General features: G+C 37.1%; 1 protein-coding gene across 2 annotated transcripts in view; it reads left to right on the top strand.

The window, feature by feature from the left end:
- The window catches only part of LOC110092274 (transcriptional corepressor LEUNIG), a 91579-nt gene that overhangs the window by 56662 nt on the left and 7645 nt on the right, over positions 1 to 27272 (top strand). For both annotated transcript variants that reach the window (XM_020816760.2, XM_020816759.2), the window contains 7 exons: positions 2600 to 2779; positions 3256 to 3498; positions 3636 to 3753; positions 3889 to 3998; positions 4112 to 4261; positions 14083 to 14238; positions 24025 to 24141. In XM_020816760.2, coding sequence (XP_020672419.1) covers positions 2600 to 2779; positions 3256 to 3498; positions 3636 to 3753; positions 3889 to 3998; positions 4112 to 4261; positions 14083 to 14238; positions 24025 to 24141 — 1074 coding nt within the window. The remainder of the gene's footprint in view (positions 1 to 2599; positions 2780 to 3255; positions 3499 to 3635; positions 3754 to 3888; positions 3999 to 4111; positions 4262 to 14082; positions 14239 to 24024; positions 24142 to 27272) is intronic.

Below are 27272 nucleotides of genomic sequence, written 5' to 3'. Positions count from 1 at the left end.
ACCAATTTAATTATTAATTAATTTAAAATAATTATATAATTTAAAAATACATTTCAATTTAAATTAACGAGCTGAGCAACTAATTTTAAATTAAAAGTTAACGTTAATTAAAATTTTATTTAATTAATTAATATAATTAATTAATGCAATTAAGTAAAAAAGTAATTAAAGAATTTATTAAAAAATAATGTTCACACTAGCAGAATTGATTAAAGAATTGAACAACCAAAACATAAAACAGAAAGAAAGCTCCAAAAATCCTAAACTAAACCCCTCGAACTCCTGGTAGGCTCCAGCTCTTGGTAAACCCTGCAGCTGCAAGCTATATCTCTTGCAATTGCTAACTACGAATACCTGCAAGTAAACAAGCAAGGTGTCAGCCTGGTGCTGGTAAAACAAAATTGGTACTAATAAAATAAATTTGGTACTAATAAAATAAACTAGTACTGGTAAAATAAAATTGGTTCTAATGAAACATAACTTGTACTAAAACAAGCAAGGTACTTAACAAACATCAGTATTAATTTAAAAGACAAGCTACTAAAGTAGAAAAACTATGATCACTGCCATAAGAAAAAATCACAGTACACTACTGAAAGCTAGGGTTGAGAGCACTGGATTCAGGCGGTAGGGTGTGTAACTACTCTAAAGTTTCCCTAAGAGGCAACTACTAGCTAAAATAGGATAAATCCCATTTAAGTTAATGCACAACCTCTCAATGGGAGTTAATAAACCCTCTCAAGGGGAACAACAAATCCTCCAAAGTTGAGTAATCAACTTCTCAAACATGGGCTTCCTTGCTTATAGGATTATATTTTAAGATCCACCCACAGGCTATTTCCAAGGGAAGCCATAAGACTTGCTACTCGGGCTACTTCTAATAGAAGTAGTAAGACACACTCAAATGCAAATTACATGTTTGCTAAAACCCTGCTAACCTAAACCTTTGCCTCGGCAACTTTTAATAGAAGCTATAAGTCCGACTTTAGGGGAAATCTTGAGGTAAAAGCAACATAACCATAAACCACCAACGGGTCACTTCTAATAAAGGCCGTAAGTCCCACTTCAATTAGGCCATTAGGGAAAACCCTCCCTAGGACAGATAACATGTCTCTTGTTATACGGGCCACCTCTAGTATAGGTCATAAGTCTCACTTTAATTAGGGTATTAGGGAAAACTTTCCTAGATTAAATAACACTTCCACTATATTGGCAACCTCTAATAGAGGCCATAGTACCAGCTATTGGGGCTACTTCTAAGGGAAGCCGTATGACCTGCTATATGGGCAACTTTTAATGAAAGTCGTAAGCCTTGACCCAAATTCAGATTATAGGCAACTCCTAAACGAGGCTGTAAGACCTAACCTAAATCTAAACTATAGACAACTCCCAAGCGGAGCCGCAAGTCTCAACATAAACCAAATCAACTTACATCCATGAACTTCAGTTTACTCGGGATCTCTGAGAGGAGACAAATCATGTCTGCTAATCATATTTCTTGAATAATACAATTAGCAGTTGTTAGCTTATTTAGACCTACATTATAGCTGGGATGATAGAACCATTAGATCTTGATCGAGTTTACCTCCATCCCACAACCAAAATTAAAATGTTGCACATCTAAATATTAATTCATCCTTAATTGAGAGTTCTCTCCTACGAGTTAGGAGGGGAAATTTATTATGAGGGTTTGCCCTCATAGGAAGTGGAATCTCAAAACTAAATAAATCCTGATGCCGATCATCGGGGGAAATCTAGTTAATTTATAATCTAATCTACCTCGGGGAAAAATTGGACCTAAAACTTGCGAAGCGGGGTTCGTGCCGTAGCACCATCTTTTCCTCAGCGAACATAAGCTACTATCAATATAGCTAAAATTATTGTTTAGCATGATATGGCTAAACATGTTGAAATTGATAGACACTTCATAAAAGAAAAAACTTTATCAATGGATAATTTGAATGAATTACACGTAGATATTACCACCAAAGCTCTTGATCAATCACTTCAACAAACTTGCTTTTAGCTAGGAATAATCAACATATATTCCCAACTTAAGAGAAGAGTGTGAAAATCCTATACTCAACTCAAAATATTCCTATGCCGCTGCACCCTTTTGACCTAGTATTGGGTTCCTCCAAATGTGGTAAGGGCCGAATCTCCACCCAACTCAGCAATTCACGGGATTGCTGATGGTCATCCACGAGGGCTAGATACCCTTCCAACTCAGCAATAAACTGAGTTCTTACTCTATATAAAAGCAATTGATTTATAGCTGGCCTCAATTTTCTTATAGATTCTTTCTATTCTAGCTCTCTTGCATCACCTATAAATTATGTACATCTCCTTCATTGTGAAGTAGAAAAAAGATGAGTTGTTCTCCTTTATTTTCCTATGTTAATTTTATCGTTGTCGTCTTAATGTTTGCTTTACTTACTGCTCTACCGTCTTACATAACATCAAAATCTTTTTCAGTTAGTTGAAGTAGCTGTGTCCTTGAACGTAGGAGTTTTAAGTTGTGTATTCTGTTCCTTCTGTGAAAGTGGTTCACCTTTTCTGCTAGTCTTCTATACCTTATTTTATTGTTTATCTGTAGTAGAAAATAGCTCAATTGCAGCAGCAGCAAAACCATAATCAGCAGCAGCAGGTTCAGCAGCTCCCTATTTCAAGCCAACAGTCACAAAACTCAAATACGCACCTCCATCAACAAGATAAGATGGGTGCTACAAGTGTGACTATGGATGGCAACATATCAAACTCTTTGCGAGGAAATGACCAGGTATGCTTGTCGTATTGAACTGTTAATATTAAAGCATGGTGGTAATAATTTTGATATATTATTATGCTTTTTGGTGGCGATTATGTTGTCATTGTCTAAGATAACATGTTTGGATTTTTCTCTGTTTTGAAAGCCATCTTACAGCCTGTTTGTGTGGGACCTGTATCTATGGGAAGTTTGGAATCTCTATGGTTTGCTTCGTTCCAATCGTGGCTGTAGACACCTTAAATTTCCTGCTAGATCCATGTTCTTTCATCTTAATTTTTATAAGTTCTACATTTGGCAATATGGTCAATTTGATTCCTTACGCAATCAAGCTTCTTAGATCACATTAACTTTACAAAAAGTGATAAGCCTCTTTTCATTTGTTTGCATAAATTTTTGAAGACTTAGCTATGAGGAACTGGTGTGCTTAAAATAGTTCTATTTACTGCCACATTGTTTTACCATAATTTATTGAGTTTTTATTGATTTAGGCTTCAAGAAATCCGAGCATTCGGAAAAGGAAGCAACCTGGATCATCTTCAGGTCCAGCCAATAGTTCAGGAACAGCAAATACTGCTGGACCTTCTCCGAGTTCCGCACCATCAACACCCTCTACTCATACACCTGGGGATGTGATATCCATGCCTTCGTTGCAGCATAGTGGAAACTCATCTAAGCCTTTGCTTGTTTTTGGCTCAGATGGGACTGGTACTTTGACATCTACAAACCAGTTGGTAAGTATTGGGTGAGATTTGACGATTGCTTAGTTTAAATTATGGTCAAAATTTTGACCAAAACCAAATATTGGGGTGTACACATTTTCATTGTGACTGCATTTTGACATTCAGATAACATTTATATTGAGTTTCAGGCTGATATTGATCGCTTTGTTGAAGATGGTTCTTTAGATGACAATGTTGAGTCGTTTTTGTCCCATGATGATGCTGATCCAAGAGATACAGTTGGTCGTAGTATGGATGTCAGCAAAGGTGTGTTTTTTGAAATTTCTGAAGTTTTTCTGAACAGATTTTAATAGAAAATGTTGTTCTGTGTTTAAATTTTGTAATTCTGGGTTCAGCTCTGTTTTTTTAGAAATTTTCTTAATTTCTCTTGATGCTGTTCAGGTTTTACATTTACGGAAATTGGAATTGCTCGTGCGAGCACAAACAAAGTCATATGCTGTCATTTCTCATCAGATGGAAAACTCTTGGCAACTGGTGGTCATGATAAGAAGGTTTGATTTGCCGAGCTTTCAAATACCAATTTTATGCTTTGTTTCTTATGATTTTGAGTTTTTGCTGAGAAAATGTGACATCTGTTGATTTGATGTACGATTTACTGCTGCAGACAGTACTTTGGTACACGGATACTTTGAAGACCAAATCGTCTTTGGAAGAGCACAACTTACTGGTAACGGATGTTCGTTTCAGCCCAAACATTCCCCGTCTTGCCACATCATCCTTTGACAAAACAGTGAGAGTTTGGGATGTTGACAATGTAATTAATGCCTATTCCTTGCACATTTACAAATATATTCTCTTCCAACTTTCCCGTTCCTTTCTCTTCTAGAGCTTAGCGTCGTAGTTCTATATGTTTGGTCTCTCCTGTCACTTTTGTTTTTGCTTTTTAAAATGTTTTTGCATTGTCATTCTCAACGTGTCCTGTCATTTACTGCTTGATGTTTTAATTGAATTTTCTTGGAATATGGCTTTCCTTATGTATTTAAAATGTGAATTTTGGCCCCAACAGTTTCTTTGAAAGCAATTTTTCAATCATTAGGAAACTAATGTAAAATCTTGATTATGTGTAAAATAGATGCATAGCATGTATCTAGCGGTACCGAGCATGTATCTAGCGGTACCGAGCATGTACTAAGCGGTACCGAGCATGTACCTAGCGGTGCCGAGCATGTACATTAGCTTTTTCAATAATAAAGAGAAGAAATGGCGAAATTCACTTACAGGTCTTAGCTCTCTTGTGCGTAGAAGGTGCTCTGTTTGGCGTTGATTGCGAACTTTGCCTCGGCTAACCGCAAAAATCACACAGGAACGAAGGAATGGGAAATACGAGCTCGGCTCGGACTCGGCTCGAGCAGAAATGACGAAGGAACGGGACACGAAGGTAGCGGGCTCCGTTTGGCGTCGACTGCGAGCTCGCCCGGTCCGCCCTAGAAGATTTCTTTCGTGGATCGGAAAAATAGAGCTTCACGTTGGCGGAAAAGGCTAAATAGAACGAATCGGACAATTTTATTATTTAATAACCGGACATGTGTGTTGGACACACGTGTCCGGTTTTAATTTTAATTTTTTAAATTACGACACTCCAATGCCGTGTCGGACACGTGTCCATGCAGTGTCGGACGCGTGTCCGTGTCCGACATGTGTCCGACACTGCATACCTCTTTAAGCAGAGTGTCGGTGCATCATAGATGCATACACTTGTAAATATATTTTTGGGAACCAAGCAATATTGAGCAGTTTTGAATTCGTTCTTTTCTTTGTGGTTTGGATTAATAAGATTTGATGCACAAAATTTGTCTTTTCGGTTTTTCTCAATTAAAATTTAAAGCAATTAGTGTCTTAGTTTTGAGTTGTAATCAATATTCTTAGCTTTGGATGCAAATGATTTTACACTAGGCAGTTCTAGCCATATAATTCTTCTCATGAAAGAAGCTATTTTTATACATCACTAAACTTCTTAATATTATTTTGAAGACTAAAAAGATGTTAGATGAGTGGACAAGTGTGTTAGTTTCTATTTTTAAGAATAAATGTGATGTACAAGAGTGTATGAATTGTAGTGGAATTAAGTTAATGTATCATACATTAAAACTGATTGAACATAGGTTACGACTTGATATTAATGTTTCTAAAAATCAATTTGGATTCATGTCGGTTAAGCCTACTATGGAAGCTATAAATTTATTGAGAGTTCTGATGAAGAATTATAGAAAGAATAAGGACCTACATATGATATCTATAATTTAGGAAAAACATATGATAAAGTTCTAAGAGAACTACTTTGGAGAGTTCTAGAAAAAAAAAAGAGAGTTAATACTGGTTATATTCAAGTTATTTAGGATATATATGTCAAAGCTATTACTTGTATTCAAACACGGTGGTTTGAGTAAGTATTTTCCTATTTCAATTGGATTACATCAATAATCAGCTTTTAGCCTATATATTTTTGTGATGCAGACAACTAGATAGAAAAGTCAAAAAGGAGAGCACTAGGGCTAGTAGAACTTTTCTCGATTCAAATTTAGAAAGCCAACACCAAATAAACCTCCAAACAAACGAAAGTAAAACAAAACGAAGATTAAATTAAAATTAAAACAAGCTACAATCAGAACAACCAACTAGCGGTCACCTCACATGCAACAAAATAGTAGGTAAAATAAAAGAACTGCTTGAGGACATGCAAACCAAGGGTCCACCACAACTAATTGGGCCAACGTCCACCACAAAAATCCTCCAGCAAATGCTATCAAATCGGCCAACCAACACCTCCAATAACTTGAGAAGAAAGATACAAGTGGAGTGGAAACATGTGGAGAGAAGAATGAGATAAGAAGCCCAAGATGAAATTGAAGAGAGGAGAAGAGAAATGGAACAAGCTCACAAGCTTTCCCAAGAAGAAATCCTCAGATTTTTAGAGAACTTTACTCAGCAATCAGCAACCTCTAAATGCCTCAAAACATCAAATATTTATAGGTGAAAAGAGGTAGCCAAATATCCCCAATCACATCCAGTTGAACCAACTAAAAGACCAACAGGCAACGCATGGAACAGCAACCGAAAAGACCACACGGGGGACATGAACGGGGAACCACGGGGAACAACAACAGCCAGCCACGGGACATGAGCCAGGCGGAGAAACCGAAAGGCCACCAGAGAAGGGGTGGAGAACCAGGACACCCAATTATGAGCTGAAAAGGCAGCTAAATGAAATAATAATGAGCTGATTTTAGAAGAAGAACACAACAGCTCACCAAAAGGGGAAGCTAACCCGAGGCAACCAAGCCCAAACCGAGAAGCCCACATCATCCCAAGAGCCAAGGCACCAAAGTAGCTAGCACACCCCAAAGAATGACATGTCCAAAACACTACCTACTCATGATCATTGGTTGCCTTCCATCATAGGGTAGCATAAAAAAATATATAGCATTCATATTACAATAATACTAAAAAAATTTGAAATTTACATGCATCAATTCCCCCTCGGTGGGAGAATCTCATCTCCTAATGAGAAAGCTTCAACAACTCTTTGATAGAGATTCGGATGACGATTTTTTAGCTTTACCGTATCCATCCATGTACAATCAGTTAATGGACGGTTGCTCCATTTAACCAAGAACCTTTTGTGCTCTCCATGACTAGTCTGAGTAGTCCTGATATCAAGAACATCTTCAATCTGATCATCCCTGTGTAGAACGGAATTGGAAATTGGTAAAGTCTCAACCTCCACAAAATCATCTGAATTTCCTTCATACAGAGAAATGTCAGAAACATTAAATACAGGAGAAGTTCCAACATTGATAGGAATATTCAGGAGATAGGCATTCGTGCCCAATTTTCGCAGAATACGAAAAGGTCCAAACTTCTTCCGGCTTAGCTTGCCAAAAGTATCAACAGGAAAATACTGACGACGAAAATAGGCCATAACAAAATCACCCTCTTGAAAATAAAATTCCCTTCAGTGTTTGTTAGCAGCAGATTTGTATTTAACATTTGCCATACGGAGTTTTTCGAGGACTTGCTGTTGGATTGATTTAATATGAGCAACAGTTTATGTGGCTTCAGCACTAATTTTGTTAGGCAAGGGTAAACAAGTTCTATCCAAAATGTGTGAGGAATTGGCTGATCATAAATTATTTCAAAAGGAGTCTTTCCAGTGGATCGATTAACAGAATTATTATATGCAAACTCAGCTTGGGGTAGGATCAAATTCCATTGGGAAGGTTTCTCATCAGCAAGACATCTAAGTAAATTCCCTAAGCTACCAATATGTGAGGCATCACAGTCAACTTCAAAGATTTTATCAAAATTTGGCAAACTAAGAATGGGAGTTTAACTCATTTTTGTTTTGATTATTTGAAAAGTTTGTTCAGCTTCATGTGTCCATTTAAAGATTCCTTTTTTTAAGCAGTCAGTGATATGAACAATTAGGGTGCTGAAGTTTTTTATGAATATATGATAGAAAGAAGCTAGATCGTGAAACCCTCTCACCTCACTGATATTCTTAGAAGTAGGCCAGTTTTGAATTGCCTCAATTTTAACAGGATCAACTTTAATTCCCTTCGCAGACATGATATACCCTAAAAAGGTCAAACTTATAGTCATAAAGAACATTTCTTTAGATTGATGTACAGTTTTTGTTCTCTTGAAGTTTGCAGGATTTGTTTCACATGATTAAGGTGCTAAAAAGGGTGAGTGATGTAAATCAGAATATCATCAAAGTACACAACTACAAATTTTCCTATGAAAGACCTTAAGATATGATTCATTGATTTCATAAATGTACTAGGAGCATTAAACAATCCAAAAGTCATAACTAGACATTCATACAATCCTTCCTTGGTTTTGAACGCAGTTTTCCACTCATCACCAGGTCTAATCCTAATCCGATGATGCCCACTTCTCATATCAATGTTAGAAGAGATTTTTGCACCACTTAGCATATCTAACATGTCATCGAGCTTAGGGATTGAAAACCTATATTTGATGGTTATTTTATTTATGATACAGCTATCCACACACATCCTCCAGATTCCATCTTTTTTAGGTGTAAGTAAAGCAGACACAACACAAGGACTTAAGATTTCTTTGATTAAACCCTTTTCTAAAAGTTCAGTTACTTTCTTATGAAGTTCTTCATGTTTAGTTGGACTCGTTCAGTAATGGGGAAGATTAGGTAATGTTGCTCCAAGGATTAAATCAATATAATGTTGGATATCTCTCATTGGGGGCAAAGCTTTTGGCAACTCTTCAGCGGTTATGTCAGAAAATTTATCGATTAAATGTTGTATTTCTTTGGGAATTTGAGAGCTTGGATCAGACTCTTTTCCTAACATCAAATATGCGATCTCAGTTTATTTCAATACATTTGTGTTAAGGAGTAGATCTAAAACGGAATTTATGGAGTGTAATTTTAGTAGTAATAGACCTAGTGAGGGATTGTGACTTTGGGCGATCAAGTCATTAATAAGAGTACACGTTTTAGATATCTTGCATCTATTGTTCAGAGTGATGGTGAAATAGATGGGAATATTGTCAGCATAATTCAAGTTGGATGGTTGAAGTGGAGGAATGCATCGGGCTTGTTGTGTGATAGAAAAGTATCCCTCAAACTTAAGGGAAAATTCTATAAGATGGTTGTGAGGCCTGCAATGCTTTATGGTGCTGAATGTTGGCCATTAAAAGAGGTTGTTGTTGTTGTTGTTGTGTTAATGAGTAGTTCGGGAGTGGTTGTTTTTGCAGTTTTGGTATTTTTGACAGGTGGGTTTGGAATGTGCTTTTGAGGATACAAAGTGAATTCCTTATTATTTTGAATTAAAGTATAGGTGTTCTTTTCCCTATTATGAATTGTTTTATGATCAAATTGTTAGTGACGACTCAATAAGATGTGACAGACTTCAAGAGGCACAATATCACAAACAACTTGATCCTTATAAGAGCTTCCAATTGATAGATTAACTATGTATTGCTTTGTGATAGGAACTTCATCTCCTTCTTTGAACCAAGAGATTTTGTAAGATTTGGATTTTAGCTTAAGCTTATCTACCACTAGTTGTGAGACAAAATTACTTGAACTCCCATTATCAATCATTAAAGTACAAAGTTTTTTCTTAATAGTGAAAGTGGTTTGAAAGATGTTTTTCCTAATCCATTTATCCCCATTTTCCATTTTGGTAGTTAGGATTTATTGGATTACTAAGAATTTGTCACCTTGGTCGCCTTCTACGTCCACCCTTTCTAACTCAATTTCATTTTCGGGTTTAGTTTAATTTTCTTCTTCATCTTCCTCTTCCTCTAATTCTTCGTCATTTTCAATATAATTAATTCTGTGAGGGTTGTTTTTCCTACAAGCAACTGAAAGATGCCCATACAATTCGCATTTGTAACATGGTCCAATCAGCTTGGGTGGTTCAGTAGGTTTGGGTCCCATCAATCCCTTACCTTTATCTAAAGTTTGAGTTTCAAATGTTTTTGTTCGCACACCAGATGTTCCCACAGGTTGTTTTGAAGATTGAATTTTAATCCCACCAGTTTGTTGTCGCTTATAAGTTTCAGGTGGCTTGTTTTGACATCGTTGATGTTGCTTTTCAATTTTTAAGGCTATTCGATAAGCTTCGTCAAATTTGATTATATGGTGCGAGTTTAATTGATCTTGAATTGTCCATTTTAATCTGTTAATGTATCTAGTGACAATTCTCTCCTCAAATTCATCTAAGTCGTTTTGAGATTGGAGTTTATAAAAGGTTTCAATATATTTTTCAACTGTTTGATTTCCTTGACGAAGATTGTTAAATTATTGGAATATGGTTCGTGAGTGATCAGAAAGCAAAAACTTTCCTTTCATTTTTTCTTTCATTCTATCCCAGTTTTGGATTTTATCTTTTCCTCGCCTTAGTCTATTATTTTAAAGGTTCTTCCACCAAGTTAATGTATGACCAGTGAGTTTTAAGCTAGCAAACTTAACTTTCCTACTATCAGGTATTTTTTTTCATTTGAAAAATTGGTCCATCTTTTCTTCCCATTTGCATGAATTGATCGGGTTGTAGCTTACCTTCAAAGTTATGGACATCGATTTTTATCTCATGATCCCAATTCCTGTGATGTCTACTTTGATTCCTAGGGATTTCTTCTTCACTTTTAGAATTTTGTGCATTAGCATTGTTGACATTCAAATTTGCAAGTGTGTTAGCCATGTAATTTATTTGATATTGTAAATCAGTCAATTGTTGCATCATTTGCTGCAAATCCCCTTGATTATTTTGATTAGCCATTCTTGTTTTTTAAGAAAAAACTCACACACCAACCTAGGATATGCTAACCTAGGCTCTGATACCAAACTTGATGCAGACAACTAGATAGAAAAATCAAAAGGAGAACACAAGGGCTAGTAAAACTTTTCTCAATTCAAATTTAGAAAGCCAACACCAAATAAACCTCAAAATATACGAAAGTTAAACAAAACGAAGACTAAATTTAAATTAAAACAAGCTACCCTCAGAACAACCGACTAGCGGTCACCTCACATGCAACGAAATAGTAGGTAAAATAAAAGAAGTGCTTAAGGACATGCAAACCAAGGGTCCACCACAGCTACTTGGGCCAACGTCCACCACAAAACTCCTCCGGCAAATGCTATCAAATCGGCCAACCAACACCTCCAATAACTTGAGAAGAAAGAGTGGAAACTTGTGGATAGAAGAATGAGATAAGAAGCCAAGACTAAACTGAAGCCGTGACTCTCTACTTCATTAGCCCATTCACTGCAAAGTACCTCTCCACCCTATAAATACACCTATGAACATCTTCCCCTAAAAAACGGGCATCTTCAGTTTTCTCACTTTTGGATCCCCTTCGCCCCAACTTTCTCTTCCACCTTCAGCTCCTCATATGTGGTGATTGTTGTGATCACTCCATTGTTCTCTCCCACCCCTCCTTTCATAAAATCTTCTTTCTCAAAATCAGCCTTGCTCTTTTCTTCCTCTTAATTTCTCCTCGTGCCATGTTCTTCACCCATCTTCCTATTAGTTATTGGTTCAAGAGGTGGCGTATTTTCCCTGTTACCCAATATTTCTACCTTTTGATCATTCTCTATTGTGCCAATATTGAGGTTTTCCCCACTTCCTCGGCCCCCCGCCAGTGTACTTGCCTCCGATGTTGCCACATGAGTGTGAAGCTCCAATATTTTCTTTATCATGTCATCTTGGTTAAAAAAACCTTTGCTTCCATGGATGAAATCTGTTCCTCAACTTCAGATTTGAGTTGGCCAACTGCTCCTAGTTTCTCTTCAAAAGCATCAATTTTCTTCGACGCCAAAGTTCACGAATCGTGCTTTGATACTAATTTGATAAGAATCCGATCCCCTCACAACTAAAATAATTATAACGAATAGAAAATACTTTAGAAATCAGTGAGAAAGATTTTTATTTCGGCTAAAAAAATCAAGATTTAAGTTGATCTACTATTCAAAGGTAGTCGGCTCTCCAAAAACCCTAGGTGTCGCTAGAAACAACTCCAAAGAAAGTTATAGCAAAACACAATTCACATAATGAAAATAAAACAACTGAATTAACTCTAGTATATGTCTTCCTATTTACTTCCCAAATTTTAATTCAAATTAGCCATCTTTCCTTTAATAATTCTTTGCTAATTTTCTCCCAAATCTGAATTCAAATCAGTCCTCTTTCTCTAAATAAATCTTTCCTAATTCCCTCTCAATTTTGGTTTTCTATGGTAAGTAATTATAGGTGAAATTATTCCCCCTTGATCCCCCCCTCTCTTCTTGCATGCTGCCATCCACCTAGTGGGGCCCATCGGCTCAGCCGCCGGTCCATCATAAGTCTAGAGAGGGAGTTGAAGGAAACTTGATATATGGCTGTCAATCTTAGAGTCTAATGGTTTTCATTTGATTGGATCTAGAACCTAATACATCAAGTGTATTTTTAGAGGTAAAAGATAGCGGAGGGAATGCGACTTTGGGCGCTTAAGTCATTAAAAAGAGTACATATTTTAGATATATCGGGTCTATTGTTCAAAGTGATTTTGAAATAGATGTGGATATTATTAGTAGAATTCAAGTTGGATGGTTGAAATGGAGGAATGCATCAGGCCTATTGTGTGATAGAAAAGTACCCTTCAAACTTAATGTAAAATTCTATAGGATGGTGGTGTGACCCGTAATGCTTTATGACGCAGTGGCCATTAAAAGAGAAGTATAAAACTAAGTTAAGTGTTGTTGAGATGAGGATGCTCTAGGTGAATGTGTGGCTTTACTCTTAGAGATAAAATGCGAAACGAGTATATACATGAAAGGTTGGAGTGGCTCAATTGGTAGGTAATATTAGAGAGAGTTGCCTTAGGTGGTTTGGTCACATAAAGCGTTAACATTCCAATGACCCGGTTAGGAGAGTAGATGTATTATATATGACGTATGTTAAGAAAGATAGAGGTAGACGACCTTCAAAGACTTGGTTAGAATTTATTAGAAGTGGCCTTTTTATTATATTTAAATGAGAATTTGACTCTTAATAGTTCATAATGGAGAAAAAGAATTCATGTAGCTGATCTCACATATTGGGATAAAGGCTTGATGTTGTGTTGTTGTACTCAATTCATGAAGTATATGCTATAAAACTCTTAAAAATGTAGTAGCTGCTGATGGAGGTCGGGGTAATGGATTTCTTTCAAATTTACTTCATTTTCTTATAATAGTACTAGTTTTAAAATCTAAAGTAGATTTATTAAAAGCTTTAGAAATGATGTCAAACAAGTCAGCCAAGAAGCTTGTGGGTGTTGTTCCTCAATTAATCCATTTTTATGAGAACTAATATTAGGTTGGCTTGTGATTTCTACTTCCCTAGATTTCTTCCATGTACTTCTTCAACGGCATTAAATTTGTTCTTATTGTAGATTCTCTTACTATGAAAGTTCTCAACTGCATACAATTGAAACAACTTGATTCTTTGAGAATAGCTCATATTGGTTGATTTAGATTCATGCATTATTATCTTTTTATATGGTTCTTATATTTCTGGGAGATATTAGGAAATTTTCTTATTTGTTTTGCTTGCAAGATTTTTAGTTTCTTTTGCAGTGAGATTGAGAATACTTGGATTTGTGGTTCGGCATTGTGATCATTTCCTGTCTTCTCTCATGGATCAGGAAACTATTTTAGTTGAACCATATAAACTGTGTCTTTTATTTTGCTTGACCTGTTTGCTATTATTTTATTTGTTCATTGATTAATGTTTTTTTTTTGTTGCGTTCATTTCCTCATAAGCAATTATTCTTTTTTAATGGCTTGCTAGCTTTTGCCTTTGTTCTGTTAGATATTCATTTCATTGTTTGATCCCACCAGACTTATCAGTTTTCTAACATATTGATTTTTAATCTTTGAATTTTTGTGTGAGTTTAGTGAATGTACTTTTATTCATAAAGAGATTTCATAAAATTTTTACTTAGCATCTTTCTTGGTGTGCTACAATATTTATGGTTAATGGTGTTATACTATGACTTTTTCCTTTTCTTTTTAAAGAATATCCAGCATATTGGATGATAAGTTAATTGCATGCTGTGATTTTTCAGCCTGGCTATTCGTTGCGTACTTTCACTGGACATTCCGCATCTGTTATGTCTTTGGACTTCCACCCGACTAAAGATGACCTTATATGCTCGTGCGATGGTGATGGGGAAATCCGTTATTGGAGTATCAATAATGGAAACTATACTCGCGTTTTCAAGGTATATCAAGTTGATTGATCTGTCAACTTTATATTTTTTGTTTCATCTTCTTTCTATGGCTCTTGAAATTTGATCTAGAATTAATTTAAAGTTGAAGAAAAATACGGGGAAATACTTTCTTTATGCTTTATCAATTTATGATCATAGATCAAACTTAATAAAACTGATTGTATTATGATCTCCAACTGAAATGCACTGTATTATTTAAGGTCTAACAATAAAAATCTCTTGAAGTGTTTTTGAATAATGCTAGAAATCTTTGAATTATTAATCTCTTTCTTTGTTGACTTATGTTTATAGCTTGTAAATGGTTTCTTGCTATTTTCTGTTCTGAAGGTGCTTTGACACTTGCATAAGTTGAACTGTTCCTAGGACTGACATTTACAAAAAATGTGAACTTATCTATATGCTTTATTGGTGAAGCTTCAAGCATGCAAAAGTTTGATTGTGAAAATGTACGGAAAGTTAGTGGCATATTGTTTCAATGATATTGAAAAATATGAATGGTCTTTTTTTTTTTTTTGCCTCAAAATTAGATCCTAAGCCTACATCATCAAGAATCCTTAGCATATATGCAAGGACTTCGCTTCCCTCGGATTCGTGCATATTCTGCTACATGATCGTGCATGATCGCGCATTTCCTATTACAAATGCCTACAATATCTCTCGCTCCATGGTCACACAATTTTTGATATATTCTCCTAATCAAGAATCATTTGTTACCTCTTCTTTTTATTTTAACAATACCAACTCTCACTCTTGATTTGCACGGTTTCGATGTCCTTGCTTGCTTGGTTACCAATTTCGCACCAACGTGTCCACTTTCTCCTACATTCTAACTTCATCCCTAGCTTTCGCTTTTGCCCTTTATCGGACATTCATATGTCCTCTTTCATTTCCTAATGCTATTGCCACACCTATGTAATGGTCTGCTCGCTTTCTATCTCCATGCATGCCTCACTTTTGTGCTTCCTCTCTAACTCGTGTCTCCTTGCTCCAGTCCCAAAATCCTGTCAACCCAAGTCATAGACATCCCTAATTCTTTCCCGCTCTCATTGCATTTGATTTCCTATGTCAAGCTAACACTTGATCTATGTATTGCTCTCATGTGTATCTGTCTCCTTGCTTAGACATCTTCCCTGTCTTTGAAAATCTTTTGTCTATGCGACATACCTGATCTCTAGATCTCTCTTTGAGAATGTTCTACCTCATACTGCAAGGAAGGTAATCTTAAACTTGAGCATATGAAAACTAAAAGATGACATCGTTTATGGCTACAGTAAGAACTGTACCCTCACAGAGCTCCATCTCTCCCTCTTGAAACATGATGGCATAAATTTCACCTTTCCCCACTGTGGCAGCTTTCATTGCGTCTTGGAGCCCTTCTTATGGCTCAAGTCACTTCACACCATGACATCTCTTCCAAAGCATAATTCACAACTTTTTGAACATGATAAGAGCCACCAAAATCATGGAGAGGAGTCATCCAATTGTGATATCTCCTCAACACCTTCACCAATGTCCATGTATTATTAGGAAAATCATGCTAGGGCCTAAACGTATGAAGAAAACATAAGGATTGTGTAATCGTGTTTTATAGGTTTGGATGAAACAATTAGGGTGTCAAAATGGGTATTCGGGCAGGTCGAACCCTAAATTGACTCGATCCCCAATTCAGCTAACCTGTACTTGACCCAGTTTTGTAAATGGGTCAGAAATTTAGACCCGTTACTTGCCTGTGCGAGAGCACGACACACAAGCTTCCAGCACGGGCTGCGTGCAGAACTTTGCGAGCGAGACCGCAGGCGTAAGTGCGAGCGTGGGTGTGCTTGTTCAGGGCGAGCTCTGTGCGCAAGTTTGGGGCGAGTGCTACGAGTGAGGCTACTGGTGCTTGGGGTGCGAGAGACTCGAGTCCGGGGTAAGATGATGCGTTGGGGTGATTGGCTAGTTCAGATGGGGATGGGTCAAATTTGGAATTAGGGGGTTGACCTGGACCCGACTTGATTTTTTAAACAAGTTATAAATTGGAACCCGAACCAGACTCGTTTGTTAAACGGGTAGATCCGAACCTGGATTGTTTTGGTCGGGTTATCGGGTTGGGTCAATAATTGACAACCCTCGAAACAATCGTATGAATGGAACTTAAATTACAAAATGATACCGACAATTATAAAACTAACAAATAAATTAGTTAATAATTAAACAAAAAGTACAAATATAACAAATATTTCAATTTAACAAATCTTGAACTAAAATTTTCTATGGATTTAATATTAACGATCTGTTATTTTTGTGGAATATAACTGCTATTTATGACCATTTGTGAGAGGGAAACTTTTTAATCCCTCTCCTTCTGCAGGCCATTCCTCACTCGCGACCTATTTAGTATAAGAAAAATCCTTTATCAACTGGATGAGATAGGGTTGGCTTGTGAGAGGGAAACTTGGTTTTAACATGCATGAATATTAGGGTAGTAGCTTGGACTAGTTAAAACCATGCGTTAACATCTTTCACATGGCATTTAAGGTTTATACAAATAGGATTAATAAAATTTGCAAGTCAAAATTGGCCCCAGTGAAACCTGCAACACATAGGTGTAAGCACCACCTGTTTATAGACAAATTTCAACAATTGGCCAAAAATAGCTTTGTTGGTAAATTGCAGTTACATTAAATGCAAAATCGACTTATGTAAACGAATTCAAAATGAAAAAATTGCTCTTAATTAGAATTACGATGATATCTCATAGGGTATTTTCAGAGGTAGAAATCACTTATGAATAATGTACATGTCTATGAATGGTAAATAAATATATGATTTTTTTTTTCAATGTATGATGGTCATGCTAATAGTTCACAAATATATTGGGGCATATGCACCACAGCAGAAATGATATCTTATAAAAAATGTTTTTAAATAATACAAAAGAGAGATTAATTTTTTTATGGTATATTCATTACTAAAAATTTGTTGATACATTAAAAAGTGATCAAATGCACCATAGCATCCAAATGATCCCAAATCAAATCCTAGGGTCTTAATAGAATATTGAATAACCCAAGAAAACTATAAAATCATCTTGAGGATAATAAATCACCTAAATGCCCTTTTAAGAACTAAATTACTATAAACACCCAGGTCCATAGCTCGAATATATTAATATTTGACTCAATTTATCAGACAAAGAGGATAATGACTTGAGTTTGATCTTGATCTCTCTCAATTGTTGTAAGATTCATACTAAGTCATCTCATTAATACATGCATTAAAATATACATTACATCACATTTCAAAACGTCATTGCCGATAGAATTAGGTTATAAGACGCACCAATTGGCCTACCTTCTCTTCATAGCTCGTTTGTGAGACCCATAACTTGGGTATCTAGTCCATAGCATAAGAACATACTACCCACTCTAATAGCCATTCTAAGTTCAATACAATTATGTCTACATTATATTCTTCTTATACTTGAAGTAATGAGTCATGGTCTGTTTGGCATCTGTGATGAGTGGAGATTCAATTCATAATATTCTTATCAAAGTTTAGAATGATAGCTCAATTTAATTCTTCTTATTGAACCTTAAAATGGATATAAGCCACAACTTAATTAACATGGCTCACATAAAATTAGCAAAACTCTTCAAATCAATTTAATGACAAGTCAATAAGTGATGGGGACATCGATAAGAGGTTTCGACGCATTTATCAGAGGCTTCACAGGAGATCGATAGCATGATGGATAGTCTTTATTTTTTATGCTTATCTGCATTAGCATTTTATGTATTAAGCATTTTATTTCAGTTTTTCCGTTTTTGCCCTTATGGGTAGTTGGTCGCTATTGTAGCCCAAGGGGCATTCTAGTCTTTTGTGTTAGTTGTCATTTGGAAGCCTATATATATGGCTCTCTTATCATGTATGAGGATTGATTATTGTTGAATGAAAATTTCTACTTATCGATCTCTTTGTGAGTTCTACATTTTCCTAAGTTCTCTTCGTGAGTTCTTGAGAAGGGAGTTTCGTGGATCTCTGTGCGAGTTCCGACATTCCTACGACCTCCTTGTGAGATCTTGAGGAAGAAGTAAGTGAGGTTAGCAATTCCTTGATTTCTCCAAATTTTTATCCTTCACCAAGCTTTTTGTTTTTTTTTCCTCACTATATTTCTCCTTTCCGCCGGCCTCATTGGATCGCCCAGGCCTTTGGCCGCCGGCCAATTACACCCTCCAGCAGCCGGCCCCCTCTGCTGACCCCAGCTCCCACGGCTGGCAGCCACCCGTGAGCCCCAGCCTGCCGATCCCCAGCCTCCCATTTTGCCGCCGGCTTACCCCCTTGATCCAACTCCGTTTGAATTTCAAATATCCTTGATTAAATTAATTTCCTAATTAATATTCCTCTATTTAGGAAAGACATTTAAGGAGATTAAAGCCTATTTTGAAATTCAAATTCTTTTCCCTCTCATATCCTATTAATTTGGAAAGTTACTTAAAATATAATCAGATCTGAAATTACAATTTCAGATTTGATTACGAATTAGCTATTAAACCTTGGCCCCACTTTCTTAATTCTTAAACCTCTCTCCCCTCACCTTATGGCCGGCCCCATTAATGGGCCTTTTCTCTCTCCCAATTAACTCCTAATCACCACTAAATCAGCCTCAAATCCCCTCCATTACCGCCCCTCTTCCCCTCTTGGATTTGATTTGAATTTTCAACTTAAATCCTTTCCCCAAACGTCTAGAATTTGAAATTACTTCAGATTTCCTGCAAGCACCTATTGCTCTCCCATCCTAGCCGATTCCCCCAAGACTTCACGCCGGCCACCGACATCCACCCTCCTTTCTCCTTGCTCCCGTCTTTGCTCCTCCATCTCCCGGCAAATGATGCATGACGGATCCCGAAGTTGATAGCGGATTCGTGTTCGACGTCTACGGAGACATCCACATCGTTCGATCACCATTCTTCGACGTCGGGTTTGGTTTTGACGACAACGTTGAAGATTACTTGAACCGAATCCTCCCCACCCTTGTGGACGTCATCGACGATCAATTCTCGGACTACGAGTGGACCATCAACGGTCATCCACCCATGCCACCTCCAACTACCTTCCCAACAACGACGTTCCTCGGCTCGTCCGTCCTAGTGGCTACCTCATTTCTAGCGTGGATGATCTTCCTCCGCTCAACCTAGATTCGTAGGGAAGAGAGTTGGTCCTCAAGGTGAACAACTCCTTATTAACTTTTGGATTTGTGTGTTAAGCTCTTACATTACTTTGCCTTTGTATTAGATTAAATTGTCTTGGTTAATCTTCATACAACTATTTGCCTAAGCAAGTGGAATACTGAGAATTCTTGTAACTAACTTGGAATTGACGCATAACTTTATAAAGGTTAAACTTTAGTAAATTCTTTTTATAATCTTATGTAACTCCAAGCTTGCATCACATCATTTTGGTATCAGAGCATGGTAGCATGTCTTGCATGTTCTAGAAGTTCCTAGGAGTCTAGTTAAACAATTGTGAAACTCGTTTGCATGCGTACCATTGCCTACTTGTTATAAATTCTCTGTTTTACATTGCTGTCCAGTAAAATTCTGCATGTTTTTTATCATATTAAGCAAGCATATTGCATCATCTAAGTGCTGTCTTTGTCATTACAACTTTCCCAATTGACCCATTGCTAGCCTTAAGGTGACTCTAAACAAGTGTGTAGTTGCTGTCCACACCCTAGTAAACCCCCACAACACTTAGACAACTTAGTACATTGATGTAGCTTGTTGTCCTAGGCATCTCAGCATCATTTAGAGGCTTTAGGAGCATATATTCCTAGTGACTACTGACTAGGTGTTGTCCATTCCCCACTTTCTATATCGATTTTGCTTTTTTATAAAACGGCTTAAAACACGCTTTTATTTAGTGGCTCTATTTGACGTAGGACTGTTGATTCCTACCGTTTGATACTTTAACAATCTACAAGAATGAAATGAAAAAAAGTTGTTTGATATGATTTCTATGCACCACAATTATTTGTGTAGTTTCTATTTCACGCTGCAATTTAACTACTTGTTGACCTTTTCCGGTTGCACTTTCATTTTTTAAAATTTCAGGCTCGTTCTGGAATTAAATTTAGGATGAAATCATGTTTGAGTTTGATGGTGATGTAGAACTACGATGCTTGCAAATGATTTTATTAAGAAATTTCACAAATCCTTGATTAGAGAAATAACAAAGGAACTTATTTGCAAATAAAATGATGAATCAAAACATATGAGTGGTTACTTCCGCTTAGGCCAAGTTACATACCAAGAGATTTGAGCCATCAAAATATTGAAGGAAAAACAATATTATGCAAAATAGTAGCTTTCAACGAAATCCCTAATCTACCAATAAGATGTAAAAAGCAAAGAAGTGCACTCAATTCCCTACGTTTACTAAGCTCGGCAAATTCAGGCGAATGCGACCTTCATGACTGCAATCAAGTCACAAGAAAGAATTAGACTTGAGAGATACGAGAAAAAGAAAACTAGAAAACCTTTGTCAAGGGCCGGGTGCGATCCTCCACTCGACGATCTCAAGTTGTTCTTCAATAGCTTCAACCATTGTTTAAAATTGCGCAATATGAGGCTCGCCTTGAGCCTGCCTTAGCGCAATTCCAGTAAAAAACGCCTCGAGGCTTACGCCTCTAGCTTTTCTATGAGGCTTACGCCTCAGCTTGGATGAGGCGCGCCTCGCCTTGCTGGCATGAGGTCCGCCTTAAGGTGCACCTCGCCTCGATGGCATGAGGCGTACGCCTCACTATATTTATGAATTTTTTAAATTTAAAAATTACCTAAATTTTATACAAAAGCCCCCAAAAAATCATGCCTTCTTGCACCCCCAAGCCTCAACAACTTCCTCTCAATTACCTCGACCTCCAACCCACTGCCTTCACCATAGCCACCACCATCGTAGCCGCCGCAAGAGATCATTAAAAAGCCGCATGCCACCACCATCTCCTCTTAAAATTTTAGAGTATTATATTTATGTTAGTGATAAACATTTATGAAAAATGAATATGACTGAAATAGATAAAGAAGAAAAGATTGAGAGTATTGGACCCTACAGGATGAGACCGGGAAGAAACCAATTTGTTATGATAGTAACTCAAATAAAAATCCTCTTTGTAACGATAATACAAATGATTTCTAAGTTGTTGTCAATTATTTCAGCTTTCTATAGTAATTCAACGTAGATGAGTAGGAAACTAAGAAAGAAAAAAGTTAGAGTTGAACTTGATGTTATAGGATACTTTTATGCCGTTCATATATTTTATATTGTTTTGTTCATGTAATATTTGGATTTCAACTCTATTTTTATATCATTTTTCATTTAACACTTTACAACTTATACAATTTTTTATTTCTCATGTATGTAATTTCTTACTTCATAATTCAATAGAAAGTTAATATGTCATTCTTTAACATATTATTTGAATATTATATAAAAAATAACTTTTGACTTTACGCTATTTTTAGATTTTGAGGCTTACGCCTCAAAACGCCTTGAGGCTTATGCCTCACCTCACGAACAAAAAATGCCTCAATACCCAATTGCGCAATTTTAAACATTGGCTTCAACTAGGGTGTCCAAAATACATTCTATGTAATCCTCCATCGTATGGTCGATCCTCGGGTTGACGTCGAAAAAGGTTGAATGGAGAATGTGCACGAATCCGTGTTCGTCGTAGGCAATGCTGTAATCCGTCTCCGGGTTAGCCATCCATGCGAGAAGTCGCTGTTTTGACTTTGGGAAGTGCTGGATGGCAAGGACAAGCTTTGCCGGGGATACTATTGTGACAGGGAGCCGGTGGGAACTAGACAACAAACTGCTCTCTTAATGCAGCCTTTGGAAGCTTTCAAGTTGAAGGCAAACCAAGTGGTAGGTGCAGGAAACTCTGGTAGTAACTTGGAGAGCAGGAAAATTATGAATTGGGTCAGCTTTAGGAGGGTTTTGGAGAGATAAGACCCAGCAAAATGGCTAGGGAGGGGGCGGCTGGATTGTGGCCAGGTTTTGGAATTATTTCCAATTCGGGAGGCTGAAATTTGTGGATAGAAATTGACGTGGATTCTTGGAGAATTGGTTCAGAGAAAGACTTTGAATTGTTTCCAGGAAACGGAGGTAGCATTAGGAAACTAATTTAATTCAAATCCTAGGAGGGGGGCCGGCGGCTTATAGAGGGAGGAAGTGATTTAATGTGGTAATTAATGCTTGCTTAATCAATAAATCAAGATTGGAAAGAAATATCTCATCCTCTCTTAATTTAAAATTTAAATAAGAATTGATTTAATAGGTTTCCTAAAATAAGATTTATAATTTAAGTAACTATTTGAAATTCAAATTGATTTGAATTTATTCAAATAAGAGCTGTCAAATTTGTGAAATCTAATTTAGGAAAGAATTGATAGCAAGTTGGGGAAGGAGGGAGGGGCCAAGGAGAGGCTGGCAGTGGGGGTTGGCCATGGATGGGGCAGCGGGTTAGGTATCGGCGTCGGGTGGAGGGGAAGTTTTAAATGCCAAACGGCTTAAGGGTTCAGGAAATGAGTAATGCCGGCGGTGGAGATTGGAGGAGGAAGAGGAAGAGATAAGAAGTAGAACCACGAACCCGACTTATCTAGGTTGGTGGGTGATGCACAATTCCTCCATCTCCTTGGGATCTTTCTCCATGACTCTCAAGCTCTCACAAGAAAACAAGTGCAGAATTTTTTTTGATAATTCTTCATTAACTTGCAAAGAGAAATATAGGAGCTATAAATAGCTTCTTACATAAGACTCAAAAAATTGAAAAGACGACAACGCCCTCAGGGCTTACATACGACATCCCTTAATAAGAGGATACAACGGGAAACTAAATAAAACAAATACGATATGACATCATAAATAAAAAAAAAATACATGAAATAAATAAAAAAAATACAATGACTCAATCGTGGCCATAGATCGGCGGCCACGCATCTCATAAACCTTCCATGATCTGATGTCCCCATCAGATGGTTATTTGATATTAAACTGGGTTGATCTTCTATGAACTATATGTACTGACCCAAGAATATGACATCTACAAATAGATGATTTGAAACATGTAATTGAAAAACTTTGATTGAAGAAAATCTTATTCTCATGTTTTTAATAATGTATGTACAAGATGTCCGCCTGATTCCTTCTAGTGCGACGCCAATGCAACTACATAATTCTAGGCCAAGTTATTTTCTTAATGTTGGGCTTGATTTTTTTAATTTTGATGAATGTTTTCTTTTATCTAATTTATTCTAAATATCTTGTTATTAACTTGCTGATGTTTTTTATTTTGTTCAAATATAACACAATTGATATGTTAATTGTGTTGAATGGATTGCAATTGCTTGTTTATTTACATTGCTCAAATTTCTCATTGATTTGTTTGAAGTTATTCAATCATTGCATTATCATCTGAGTTCTAATTCTCGTGTTTACTGATTTGCATGTTAGAAAAGAAGCAAATTTTTTTCATAATTATTGGTCTATAATATTCGAATCGGAATATTTTTTGTGATCTATATACATTGAATTTTTCTAGTTACTTGAGGAAACCTAAACGTTATATTGCTTCACCATCTATACCAAAAAGGATTGTGGAGTGCATAAATGCCATGGTGATTACATGCATGTATATGCTTGTAAGCAGCAAAGTGTATAAGGGCCATGCTTATGCATTTATTTTATTCCTATGTAACTCCTGTAACTTATATTTCTTGCTATTTTTTATTTTGTCTGCAGGGTGGCACCACTCAAATGCGGTTTCAGCCTCATTTGGGTAGATATCTTGCAGCAGCCAGTGAGAATAAAGTTTCCATATTTGATGTAGAGACACAGGCTTGCCGGCATTCATTACAGGTAGGTTTGGTGGCCCTACATTCCTGTGAATGGATGCTTCTGGTTTTAAATATACTTTATTTTTACCTCTATCAGTCTCCTTTTACTTAGCTCTATTGAATTATACATCTTGTCCTGAATAGTTGAATCCTTAAATTGTTTTCCTTTTTCAGTAGTAGTTAATTCAACAGATTGCTAATGCATATATAATTCTCTTTAACTGGGCTGGTACTGGTATTAAGTACTCGTACGCTTAGGAGTTTTCTGCAAGCATATGTACTGTATTGCTTTTGCAAGCTTTTTTGTCTTAAGCAGGTTGTGAAGCTGTGTCACGATGCTGGCATTTATGATGAGGACATCGAAGATCAACGGCTACGATAGTGTTTACTTATCTTGATGTATTTTATTTGTTATTTGTACTTTTCCTTTTCTACCCTCACTTGAGGGTTTTGTCTTATGTGGCCCTAGGGGCAATTATGTCTTTTACTTTTTCCTTCATGTATTTGGCTATTTAAGCCTTCCCCTTCCTTTTGGAAAGGATGATGATTGAAAATGAAATTCCTCTTTTGTGTTATCTTTGTGAGTTCATATTTTCTTGATCTCTTGGTGAGTTCACTTCTCCTAGATCTTTGTGTGAGTTCTATGGAGAGCCCAAGGTGAGGGCAAAAGCAATACCCGTCAATCTTGGTGGATTCCAAGGTTCGCGGCTCTCTTATCTTTCTTTCTTTTCTTTTCTTCTTGCATAGAATTCCCCCTCCACCCATCTACGTCCATAGTTTCCACCACCGGCCATTCCCACCACCCAAATTCTCTCCCATATTCCTCCACCTCAAGCCCCTGTTTCCCCCAACCTGCCGGCTGCCTTGGCCTAATAGCCGCCGGCTGCCTTGGCCTAATAGCCGCCGGCCGCCCCTCCCAAAACCACCATCTCCACCACGGCCTGTCCCCATCTCCACCGCCGGCCACCTCTCCTCACGAGCCCTCATCCACTAGATCCCAACCCACCGGCCTCCCCCATCTCCCTCCCCTTTAATTTCCCATAATTGCTTTCCTAATTTGGCTCCCCTAATTTAGGAATAGAATTAAGTTCAAATTCAAATTTGAATTTTAAACTATTTTTAAATTATCATCCTTAAATTAAGAGAAACCTCCAAATAGTTTAAATCTGAAATTAATTTCAGATTTAACTATTCAATCCTCTTAATTACTTGGGCCCACCTCATTAATACCCAACTCCTCTCCCTTCCTCTCTCCATGGCCGGCCACCCATATCCCCCATTTAATTAATTAGATCCCACAAATTAAGGATCTAATTAATTCAATCCCCTCCCCACTTTCCCTCCTAAACTCCACAAATTTCAAATTCAAATCTCTAAATCAATTGCTCCAAATTACTCCCTAAATCTGAAATTAATTTCAGATTTCCCCCCTATGCTCCTCAACTAAATGCCACCCAAACCTGAACCGAAATCAAAGGGAATTGACTCCAGGTTCTCTCCATTGCTTTCCCCACAACTTTCCACCCTCCCTTTTCATGTTCACGTGCACCCAATAGGAGGAACTGGCTGAATTTCATCTCCCAAACGGGCTGCCAAGATTTCTGGACAGAGTCACGTTGCTGTCTCGAAATTTTGCTGAATCCTGCACAGCATCTAGGGATCTCCAGCCAAACAACTTGCTGCCCTGCATCCTGGAACATAGCTATTTGCTGTCCAGAAGCTCCAGATGTCCCACAGCAGCTATCCAAGGTCTTCCAAGGCCTTATAGGTGGCTGTCCAGTTACGTCCAGTTGCTGTCCAGAATTTTGTAGTCCAGAAAACTGCTGTCCTGCATCCTTGAGAACCAAAATTGCTGTCCGAAATCTGCTCCAGGCCACCTGCTTGCTGTCCAAAGACTCCAGCAAGGATTGTGGCTCTCCAAGTCATCCAAGAAGCTGTCAAGCACCACCTACTTCCGATCCAACCAACGAAGCACCACCGGAACGTTGTATTACTTCATCCCTTGGGTGAAACTCTTTCCCTAACGCTCTTATCTTCATAGTTTACTTTTCGTTTATGGTTATTAATAGATTCATGAAGGTCATGTCAATTATTCGTCGCTAGAACCTAGTAATAGGGAGAGTTGTGTGAGGGATCTTCTTATAACAACTAATCTTATTGTTAGTATTGGAATTTCTCGTTGAAACCACTCATGTATGCAAAGTAAGATTTAGTTGAATATTTAATGATCTCAACCTCTCGCATGTGTTTAGACCTAAGCTATTTTATCACTTTAATATTTAACTTATCGTTCAATTCCGCATAAGATCTTGCTTATTATTGCCTCTAAATCGAAACGTGCAAATTTCTTTAAGCAAATCACTTTCGCATGAGATTGTTTCACATCAATTTAACTATCAGCCTGATAAATGCCATTTTTTTTACTAACAACATTGAACCTTATCGAGCAATACAGCAGCACTTCGAATGCGACATCCACTCAAGGAAACCTTCCCCTTCAGATGAAACTTTGAATTTATAATTTTATCTTGTACTGGTCTCTTTATTTCACTTAAAGATATTGATTGTTCTAGCATTTTAGTTAGTCCCCCTTAGATGGCTATGATTATCACAAGGATTTCAGTTACTCTCCTGGTTTTGCTTATGAATTCGTCTGTGTTCATTCTCTTTATGGCCCTGCATTTGCTTCTATACCTCTCAAATTTGGGCTTTTTATGTTCCTGCCTGACTTATTTAATGAGTTGTAATTTTTTTTGGTAATCATCAGACGAAGGCAGATGATTATAGATTTTCCTTTACAAAGGAAATATTTGATGACCTTCACAGTAGTTGCAATAAATGTCATATCATTTGGAACTTCCATTGAAATAATCAGCAAATCCGAGCAAGTGGACCTTTCTTTTTTTTTTTTATGGATCTTTGAAGTTCTCTGGTACTGGTCTCCTGTTACTGATGTCCTTCCTACCAGCTTGATCTTGAACATTAATGAGCTGAATGTTCACCAATTTTTATTCAGTTTTCCCCTTTGGTATTTCTGAGAGTGGTAAAATTTATGAACATTTTCTGCATGTGGAGACGACAGCTTTCTCAAGTCTTTTGTCAATAACCCGATCTTCCGTATGATATGCAGGACAAACATCATTCTAAGTTGTT

The sequence above is a fragment of the Dendrobium catenatum genome, unplaced genomic scaffold (genome assembly GCF_001605985.2).
Source record: "Dendrobium catenatum unplaced genomic scaffold, ASM160598v2 fragScaff_scaffold_1381, whole genome shotgun sequence".
NCBI classification, from domain to species: domain Eukaryota; kingdom Viridiplantae; phylum Streptophyta; class Magnoliopsida; order Asparagales; family Orchidaceae; genus Dendrobium; species Dendrobium catenatum.
Note: the sequence above shows the minus strand (reverse complement) of the source record. Positions and strands in the feature narration are given on the sequence as shown.